Source organism: Genypterus blacodes, unplaced genomic scaffold (genome assembly GCF_046128005.1).
Source record: "Genypterus blacodes isolate CSIRO-AG114 ecotype Tasmania unplaced genomic scaffold, CSIRO-AGI_Gbla_v1 ptg000093l_1, whole genome shotgun sequence".
Taxonomy (NCBI): domain Eukaryota; kingdom Metazoa; phylum Chordata; class Actinopteri; order Ophidiiformes; family Ophidiidae; genus Genypterus; species Genypterus blacodes.
Window position 1 is genome coordinate 780250 of NW_027466897.1, and position 10447 is coordinate 790696.

Genomic DNA, 10447 nt, shown 5'->3' on the forward strand with positions numbered 1-10447 from the left:
GGTGGCTTCCAGTCTAACGTGAAGGGCCACATACAAGACCGGCAACACAACCTCTGTTCATCGCTTCCGAGGGTTTTGTGTTGGCCTTTGTTCTCTGTCCCACTAATCACACTCCTCCCTCATTGCCTCAAACTGCTGTGCGTCCTCTGTGGTGTAGCATTTCCACCCCCTGCCTCTCCCACGGCTCAGCAGCGCAGGGCACGGTGAAATGTTCATGTACTTTCTGTGCTGTACCTGTGACAGGAGGCGGGCCGTGGAATTTCTGCAGAGCACTTTTAGTCTTTTGGTTTTTACACAAAGAACACAACTGCAATCTCAAAACGTCCAAGTAGATAGAAGGAGCCTGATTTCAGTAATACAAGTACCAGACGAGGCAAGTGCTCAGCTAATCTGCTCACAGATCAGAATAGAGGACAACACAGCACAATAGAATAGAACAGGACAGGACAGGACAGGACAGAATAGAATAGAATAGAATAGAATAGAATAGAATAGAGGACAAAACATTAAAATAAAGAGTAGAATAGCTGGAGTGAGGAGAGGTGAATTAACACAATAGAATAGAGTAGGACAACGTAGAATAGAATAGAATAGAATAGAATAGAATAGAAAAAAAAGGAATGAAAACACAATAGAATGGTATAATGGAAGAGAGTAGAATAGAACAGAATAGAATAGAATATGCTTTCTCGGAGTAAACGCTTCCACCGGTTGCTTTCTGTTTCGTTTCTCGCCGTGAGCTGAAGCGTCGCGCGCAGCTCGGCTGTGAGTGAGAGAGTGAACAGCTGCCCGCGAGCAGCAGAGAGAGGGGGGGGGTCACGTGGTGAGACAGCTCTATGACTGACGTCACCTTCCCCCATCTCCCAGCAACCCCTCCATCAGCACTCGCGTCACCGTGCGCCCGAGCCGCGCGGTTGCTCGGCAACCCGTGCCTTGCGCTGAGGCCCGGCCTTGCCTTGCACCCAGCTCGGAGCTCTGACGCGGGTGTGACGTTAATAAGGTGGATATCAATTTGTTATGGCGGTGGAGGGAGGGGGAGGAGGAGGAGGAGGAGGAAGGGGAGGAGGAGGAGGAGTTCCCCCTCTGAGTGCCGAAGCCCTCTGCTCTGCATTCCGCCGGAGCTCACACGTTGAGAGCGCCGAGGCGCAGTTTAGTCCAGAAGGCGTAGAGACTTGTTGTATACACGCACCGCCAACATTAAACAAACACACCTAAAGGAGAAAAGGACAGACTTTGCCCGGCGGTTTTGTACATTTCTATGTGTCGCTGTGACTGTGGAATGTTTTACGTTTCTCGCTGGCTGAAGTGTGACAGAAGGTGTATGTCCGCGCTGTGAGGTAAGAGCTTCTCTCTGGCTGATCACGATTTGACTTTTTGTTAGCGTCTATTCGACCCTTTTCCACTCAGACGTTGTTAGGAAACATCAATTTATATTCGTTTAACTTTTAATAAATGGGGGAAAAATTGGATCAAATCCACTTTTCACTTTCAATCCGCTTTCACGGTGAGATTTGGTGCTATACCCAAGAGACACGCCGAGACTCTTTGTTTGCTTTATGGCACACTTACATTACTAATGTAATGTCACTAAACTGAACAAAAGAAAATATGTAGTAAAATAATATAAAATAATACAATGAAGACAATTCACAAAACAGATCTGATTGAACTTCCCTGTGTTTTTGACATTAGTACTAGAGCACCTTTTTATTTTTCATTAGATTATAATACAACTTTATTATCCGCCTTGGTGGAAATTTGTCTTAGTTCACACCAGAAACACACTGAGAGACAATCAACAATAAGAGACGGAACTAACTTGGTAAACATGAGAACGATGATGAGTAAAATAGTCGTTAGGTTAGGTAAGGTTAGTTATTATGTTATGATTCATTTCTGTATGGTCTTTGTTGTTGCAGGTGCCGCACTAGAATTACCCCACGCATAATAACTCCAGACTGTAGGAGCGCCATGGTGATCATGACAGAGGGCAGCCCGGCCGCTCAGCCCGGCACGGCCCAGGGACGGCCCCTGCAGGTCGGCTTCTATGAGATCATCCGCACCCTGGGGAAAGGAAACTTTGCCGTGGTGAAACTGGCCAGACACAAAGTCACCAAAACACAGGTGAGCAATTTAAAACGTTGATGTTGAAGGTTTGCATTTGCAGAATATGATCTCAGAATGCAAAATAGATGTCTTTGCATTGCATTTATTTATTGATTTTATATGTATTTCCAGGTGGCCATAAAGATCATTGATAAGACTCGTCTGAACCCCTCCAACCTGGAGAAAATCTACAGAGAAGTGCAGATAATGAAGCTGCTGAACCACCCCCACATCATCAAACTATACCAGGTGTGTGCAGCGTGTCTGTCTGTGGTGCTGTGGTTTGCTGTGCAAGTGTGTTAGTGCGCAAAATGCTGAGTCCGTGGGGGAGTGTGTTTTGGGCCCACTGTCACTGTATGTGTGTGGCGTGATGTGTGAGCGAGGAGCAGAGAGACGCTTAATGCATGCAGGATTCTGCTGCGGCGAGGGAAGCTTGCGTAGTGGCGTAGTGTCTCTCACAATGCAATTGTTGTAGTGCGTCACAGTGAGTGTGGTCTCTTGGGATACGTGGATGCAGTGATGTCGGTATGAGGAGCACTTATTTTCTCGTGATTTGTATCTGCTGATGTTGAAAGAACAATATGATAGCATTAGTGCAATACCTCCCTTTGTGTGTGTTGATGTGTAGTATTGTGTAATGGTGGGATCTGTCTGGACCATGAAGGATGCATTATGAACAGATTCAGAATTCCCAGTAGAGCCGTGCTTAAAGACAGGTTTCCATCCACATGTCTGCCTGTAAATCCAATTAGCCTCTGTAGAAGACGAGTGCAATGTGTCTGCCCGTCACGTGAAGCAGGAGCCTGCCAAACACTGCTTTACTCCTAATCAAATTGAAGACTTAGTTCAAAGAATCGGCTTTCTTCCGTGGCACGCAGCTGGCAGCAGACAAAACAAACGCACACAACCACACAGGTTGGTTTGTTGGACAGCATTGAGGATTATTCAGGTCCAGATTGAAGCTTCTGAGCAACAATGAAATGTCTCGGTAGAAGGATTATGACGTTATTTCTTGAAAATCCCCTTGGTTTCTCTGTTAAATTTGGTTATTTTCTGTGTTCTTGATGAAATGTACCCGATGGTCTCAAAATAAAAACACTGTCACACTGGGCCTTAGTTAGTAGGTGTCATCCCTGCTCAGTGGTCTAAGATGACTGGTTCAGGCTGTGTCCCGTCCATTTGGCGTCCCTGTTTAGTTCAGGCTGTCCTTTGAGGTGGTGCCACTGGGTTGTGTGAGATGGGGGGCAGTCAGATGGTTGGTGCATGATGACGCAAAGTAACACTTCAACATTTCAACCCCTATCTGCCTCTCTTATGTAAAATAAAAAAGGGGGGTAAGGCCGTCTTGTGATCTGCGGTTTACATCCTCCCCGTGTCATCCTTTAAGAGGGACGGGTGGTTAGCCCACTCTGAGACCTCTGGCCTGATAAAAAGCTGCCGTTTCCGTTTTCTCACTGGTCTCATGTGAACAAAATGAAGGAAGAAAAGGAGTATTCAGTCAGAGATCATCAAAGCTTGTGCTCTTTTCGCTTTCCTCTCTTCCTCTGTGTCGCAGCCTCTTCCTTTGACCTTGTATCAATCACACGCTCCCTTTTATCTTCTCTTTTGGAGGTGGGTGGGGGTGTAAGGGCCCTTAACGTGCCAGGCCTGGTCTTTAGACCACTGACGTCAGCTGCACCTCAAGGTGACAGAGCCCCAGGGAGCTGCTTTATCTCACAGATAAAGACTGGGTCCCACTTGGAGGCAGCTGTGTATCGAACACTTTCTGCTTATAAGAAGCTCATTCGGTTTTACAAACAACTGGCGAGAGAAAAGAATTTGTTCTCTCCACTCAGTGGGACATTTGGACATTTGGTTCTATGCCTGTCTGTGATCTGACTGTAATGGCTTTGTTGTGTTCCATCCTATAATGTAGCGAGATGGGTGATGACTCAATGACGTTTTCGATACACAAAACATTTCTTAAAATCCATCCTAAAGCGACTCGGTTTCTGTAGCCAACTTGTGTTAGCTTTGATGAAGATAAAGATGATGATGTGTGTCTAGTGTGTATGTGTGTGTGAGAGATTCTCATTGCCTAAAAACGTCCCCAGTGCCTCAAGCTGGAATTTCTGAAGGACTTAGATCAAGTTAAACTCTGGAAATTCCTCATCATTGGCTGCCTCTGATCTATTTGCTCATTTCTTCCTCCTCAGGTCATGGAGACCAAAGACATGCTGTACATTGTGACCGAGTATGCAAAGAACGGAGAGATGTTTGGTGAGCTTAACCTTCAGATTTTATTGGCCACACGTGCAGGATAAATCTATTTATTCCATCTGTGCCATATAACAGAGTCTGACAGAACACCACAACATTTCTGTCTGGAGCGGGGGGACTCAAACTAAAATATCATCTCTCCCTCCAGACCACCTGACCTCAAATGGCCGAATGAGCGAGGATGAAGCGCGGAAGAAGTTTTGGCAAATTCTTACCGCAGTGGATTACTGCCATCGACACCACATCGTTCACCGTGACCTCAAAACTGAGAACCTGTTGCTTGATGCCAACATGAATATCAAACTGGCGGGTAAGTCAGCCATACACTGTATCAGGTTAACTGCTGGAGAGTCTGTGTGTCACAGTGAGGAACAGAATGTTTCACACAGACATTGTTACATAAAGAAATATGAGTATCTAGGTGGATGAGTTGAGTTGAGTTGAGTTGAGTTGAGTCAGACATTATGTCTTTTGTGTTCGAGATGAAATGTTAATGTTAGAGTGATATGATCTGCACTCTGAGGTCATGATGGTAAATTACACATCAAAGTGAGGTCAAAGAAATGGAAAAGAAGCTCGTGTCTGTTGCCTCAAGCACAGAGACAAATAACATCTCCATCTTTGTCTTGTAGACTTCGGCTTTGGAAACTTCTACAATTCTGGTGACCCTCTGTCAACATGGTGTGGCAGCCCACCCTACGCTGCCCCTGAGGTGTTTGAGGGGAAGGAGTACGAAGGGCCTCAGCTAGATATTTGGGTAAGCTTACATAAGGAAAATGTGTCGAATGTTTCAAACAAAAGATATTTGTGTTGTCAACGTTTTTTTAAAGAATGCTGCTGACTCTCTCTGGTTCATGCTGGTGTCTCCTCAGAGCCTCGGCGTGGTGCTTTATGTTCTTGTCTGTGGCTCTCTTCCATTCGATGGGCCCAGTCTTCCTGCCCTCAGACAAAGAGTCACAGAGGGACGCTTCAGAATCCCATTCTTCATGTCCCAAGGTATTCATTACTATGGCAACCAGTCACGACAATTAATGCTAATTACCTGTTCCAATTAATTATGACCTGCACATAAGCCCAGACTCATTCAGTGATCTGTTCTTACAGACTGTGAGAACCTGATCCGTAAGATGCTTGTGGTTGACCCAGCCAAGAGGATCACTGTGGCCCAAATCAAGCAGCACCGGTGGATGCTGGCAGACCCGACAGCTCCCCACCAGACCCTCAGCCATTCCCTGACAGAATACAACTCCAACCTGGGGGACTACAGCGAGCCTGTGCTGGGCATCATGAATACCCTGGGCATTGATCGCCAGAGGACTATCGAGGTGACTGATCAAGACGAAAACTTTACCGGCTTTCTAGAGCAATACTACTCTATACAGAGTAGAGGAGATGGTGTAGGTAAACAAAAACACTCATCTATTCTGTGCCTATGCTTGTGTTAGTCTCTGCAGAGCAGCAGTTACAATCACTTCTCGGCCATCTATTACCTGCTTCTGGAAAGAGTGAGAGAGCATCGGGCCCAGCAGATGAGCCGCCAATGTGGAACCTGGAGCCAAAGACCTCGAAGCACCTCTGACTCCACCAGCCCAGAGGTGATCATGGAGTCCCCGGACAACTTTAGAGCCACAGCATTTTCAGTTCCAGCCAACAGCACTCCTTTGTACTCTGAAATGGAGTGTGACCAAGGTGGCTTGTTCCAGGTGAGCATTTGTCTGCAATAATCTCTATTGGATAAAAGGTTAGCGACTAATGGTGGTTAGTGGCTAATGGTTTGTCCTCTCTGTCTTCAGCGTGTGGTATATCCTGTGGAGGCCAGTCTAAACCGCCTGCTGTGGAACCGTTCCATTTCACCCAACAGCCTCCTGGAGACAAGCATCAATGAAGAGGTGCAACCCAGGGACCTGGAGGAGGAGGTTGGAACGCAACTTCTCGGGCCCTTGCTCCCTCCCACAACGACCTCCCGTAGACACACTCTGGCTGAGGTCTCCACTCGTTTCCACCAGTGCAACCCCCCATGTGAGTATCCATACACACACACACACACACACACAAAGGTCACATACTAATGCGCGCTCTGTTGGTTGTATGGCGCTAATTTCCTCCATGTCTTAATTCCTGCAGGTATCGTAGTGAGTCCCTCAGAGGGTGCCTCTTCTGACGGTTGTCTGAAATCCTCGTCCAGTCCCACTCCCAGCTTGCAGGCTACTATGGGTAACATGTCAAACCTTCTAGTCTCTGGGACTAAAGGGGGAACCTTGCTGCCTGTTGGGGCCCCTCTGGCCCTCTCCTCCCACCTCCTACCCCAAGCCCAGGGAAGCCTACCTGCTGCCAGCTTTCAGGAAGGCCGGAGAGCCTCTGACACTTCCCTTTCACAAGGTACAGGAGTATGTTTATGAAGTAAAGTGCCATTCATGTCCATGACTTTTCTTGTCTTGACTATTGCAACTCAGTTTTAGGATCAAAGGAGTATTGTGTTAACATCTTCCCATGCCTTTCTGCAGGTCTCAAAGCCTTCCGTCAGCAGCTGAGGAAAAACACACGGACAAAAGGGCTTCTGGGATTAAATAAGATCAAGGGTCCGACAAGGCAGATAGTCCCTCCTCCCTCCTGTAACCGCGGCAGCCGTGGTTCCCTCGGTCCAACCCTCTCTGAGCATCGCAGCATGCTAGAGGAGGTGCTGCACCAGCAGAGGTGAGACACTGCATTTAACTCAGGATATGTGACTGAAGAAGTAGAGTGACTGCAAGTGTTCGTGATGGTGGCTCATGCAGGTACTTGTCTGTGTTCTGCAGAATGCTACAGATCCAGCACCAACCACAACCTCAGGTCCAAGCCACTCAGACAGGACCTACCCAGAATCCCCTGCTCTTTCTGGCCCAGCAGCGGCCACCCTCGCCTCCTCCACCCACCACCGCCTTTGCTGCCCCCTCCATGTATGACACTCCCACCCCGTCTGTCCTACAGAGCAAACCTCAGCACCCTCTGCCTCCTCCACAGGCTTCTGTGGCCCTACAGCACAGCCACTGGGTGACCCCCCACAAGGCCTCCTCATCCAGCTGCTCATTATCCTCATCTTGCTACTCCACTAGTCTCTCTCCTGTGGCCTCCGCTGCTTATCTTCTTGAGGCCCGTTTGCACATCAGCCAGCAACCCCACCCAACCCCACCCTCGGCCCTGTACCAGCCAGTAAACACAGAAGGACCCTTTCCCCTCGGCTACAGGCCAGCAATGTGGAACATGGACTTACCCTCCAGCAGAGACCCTAAAATGCAGGATCTGAGTCTGCCTAGACAGCAGCAGAGGAGCAACTGTGTGATGGTGAAGTAAAACATCAGCCATTTCCTCTGACCAATGATTCTTCTCAGTGTGGGATGACTAACAAGCTGATTTCAAACTGAGACAAAAAGAGTTATAAGTGATGGAAAAAGAACAAAACACATAGATTTACTCTTTGTATAACGGCATGAGGTACATGTGAGAATGAGGTCATACACGTGCATATTTTATGTCTATGTTTTTTGATATCGTATAAGCTAAAGACGAAGCAATAACTAAATTCTGGAAAAGGCTTTGAATCTGTGTCAGACTGCCAGAGAAGCAATAACAGACTGGGCATCACCCTTTGAAAGACACACAGCTTCCTGAAATATTCAAGACAATTCCGTCTAAGATATTTCTGTTTAATGTGTTTCCACTGTTTGAAAACAGAACTTTTTTAGTCACTTTTTGAGTTTTTTTGTGTTATTTTAATGTCCATAGTGTTTTTTCACATCATTGGAGAGAAGACCAAAGTTCTTTTTTTTCTCCCAATTTTTAAAAGAGACATTACTCTGTACATGCAGTATAGCGCCCGAACCTCTCAAACGTCCGCTGAGTTTGACTTGTACTGAAACTGTGATATTGCTGTGTAAAGGCCTCAGTTGGCTTCAAAAGAAAAGAGAGAAGCCTGCCGTCACAGAGAGGGAGAGACTGTTGACAGGGGACATCTGCGTCTCCTGCGCGTCTGTGTAATCTCGATGCAGCTTATGACGTGAGTGGAGATAACGGCGCATGCTTGCACTTTCACTACTTTGTTAATGCTGACAGTGATAGAAAGCCTGAGAGAGATAAAAAAAAAATAGATTTATACATACCTGCTTTCACCGCTAAACACACCTGGGCAATTGCTGTCTGAAGTGGGTGAGGCTGTCTGATTGTCTTTTTGGAAGCATACTGAAACTTTAAGACATTAGCTAAGCTGCTTTTACCTCAAGCCACAAAAGTCTGCTACCCCTTCATCAGCCCAAACAGAGGATGAATAGCTGTATCTAGCTGATTGACTAAAGCACAACAGGTACAACAGTCAGCTAGCTTGGTAGCACCTCACAAATCCAATCTCTATTCCCTTAATTTGTTAGCTGTCCTCTTTTCAATTCATCTGTGTCATTGCTACCTCTCAAGGTGACCAAGTTTGAGATTTGAATTGGGAAATTCCATCAAAGCCTGTCAAAATCCCCCCAAAACCAGTTGAAAGCAGAGCTGAGCTAGTTCTATTCCAGGTTGTTTTCACGTAGCTTTCAAATATAACAGATTAAGGGAAGAGTGCAATATTTCACATTGAAATACAAAGGAAAGTAAACTCTACATAGGATAGTCGACGTGTTACATTTGTCCTTTTGCAGAGTAGCTAGCTGACTACAACAGGTACAAGTGATGTAACATGACGCGGCAGAAAAGGAGGAGAAAGACTCAATTTGCTGTTTGTTTATACTTACTGAAAAGAAGAATGTGGGTTTTACCAAAGCGTGAACAGCACAAGAAAAGGCAAATGGATCACAGATACACTACTGATTTCACAGTTTGAATGCTGTCTCTACATGTAGCATGGTGGTTAGCTTCACAGTATCTCCTTAGCCTTTGCTAAAACTCCCTCTGTCACCACCTGCTAATGCTAAATCGTACTTTGGTGTCACATGTCTAGCTGTTACCTTTCAGGACCACGATGGTATTTGAATGGTTTTGTATTTTTCTTAAGAAAAGATATGGGGGAGGAAAAAGTAAATAAGTAGCAATACCATGTGCTGGAAGCTGATCTTTCTTGAAGTGTTTGTAAGTGGCTAGAAAAAGGTCAATATGTCTCTGCAACAAACTGATTCATGTGTGCAGTGGGTTTAGACGATGTGTTAGAAAGCGGTACGTGTTTAATTGTAATCTTACTTCTCTCATATCTGTGAAGCATCCAGTGGTTGTGAATAATCTACGGAGATGGAATATGTACAAAATAATGCAGTGTTGATATTTCTATTCAACATTTTTGTTTGATTGCACTCACTACCAACACTTGTGCCTTTTTCTGAACAAAGTGAGTTCCGTCCGATCAGTACCTTGAACTAAGAAAAGTGGATGGCACCATTACTGGCCATTCAGCGAAAAAAGACCCTTTTCATGTGCTCTTTCACCTTTGACCTTGCTGTGTAAGAAAAAAAAGAATAAGCAAGAACTGCACTTTAAGAAGATTTCTATTTTTGTTTGTTGCTCATTTAAAAAACAAATAATGAAACACTAAGACTCTTGATGCAAATCTGTCTCACCCTTTTGATAAACTTTGGATAAGAAGTATTTCTTTTTTCCTGATTTGTGAAATGACAGTGTGAGCATGTGTGTGTGTGTGTGTGAGTGTGTGTGAGAGAGAAAGAGAAGGAAGGGGTGTTAATTCAAGAAAGATTGTTTATTTATGTGGCTATTTATTTGAATAAAGTTCACTTCCTAAATCCTCTGTGGTTGCGTGTGTTTATAAAATCATGATTCGGAGACACTTTCCTCCAATTATTTTCAGTTATTTTTTATTTAACTTTCAATACACTTTTCTATATAATGTCTATGGCATTTCAGTAATCATCAGTAACTAATCATTCCGATGTAGCATGAATCTGCTTTCTCTGTGCATAAATAATGTGACAGTGGTTTCCACGGTGTCAAGAAACATAAACATTTAATACAAAAAGCTGTTTTATCATAATGTATTTACGCCTTCTTGACATATGTATTTGATAAAATTAAAACTGGAATTATGTCCTTGTTATGAAATTCAATGACACCA

The 10447-nt window shown here is 45.2% G+C and overlaps 1 protein-coding gene across 1 annotated transcript; it reads left to right on the plus strand.

Moving 5' to 3' along the window:
- Positions 1-1087: 1087 nt before the first annotated feature.
- Positions 1088-9392, plus strand: sik1 (salt-inducible kinase 1). Its single transcript, XM_076159100.1, has 13 exons — positions 1088-1337; positions 1920-2124; positions 2239-2355; positions 4302-4365; positions 4514-4675; positions 4998-5122; positions 5238-5361; positions 5470-5690; positions 5811-6068; positions 6159-6384; positions 6490-6744; positions 6870-7059; positions 7161-9392. Exons 2-13 carry the CDS (start codon positions 1972-1974, stop codon positions 7693-7695), a joined length of 2430 nt encoding a protein of 809 aa, XP_076015215.1. The 5' UTR covers positions 1088-1337; positions 1920-1971; the 3' UTR covers positions 7696-9392.
- The last annotated feature ends 1055 nt before the right edge of the window (positions 9393-10447 follow it).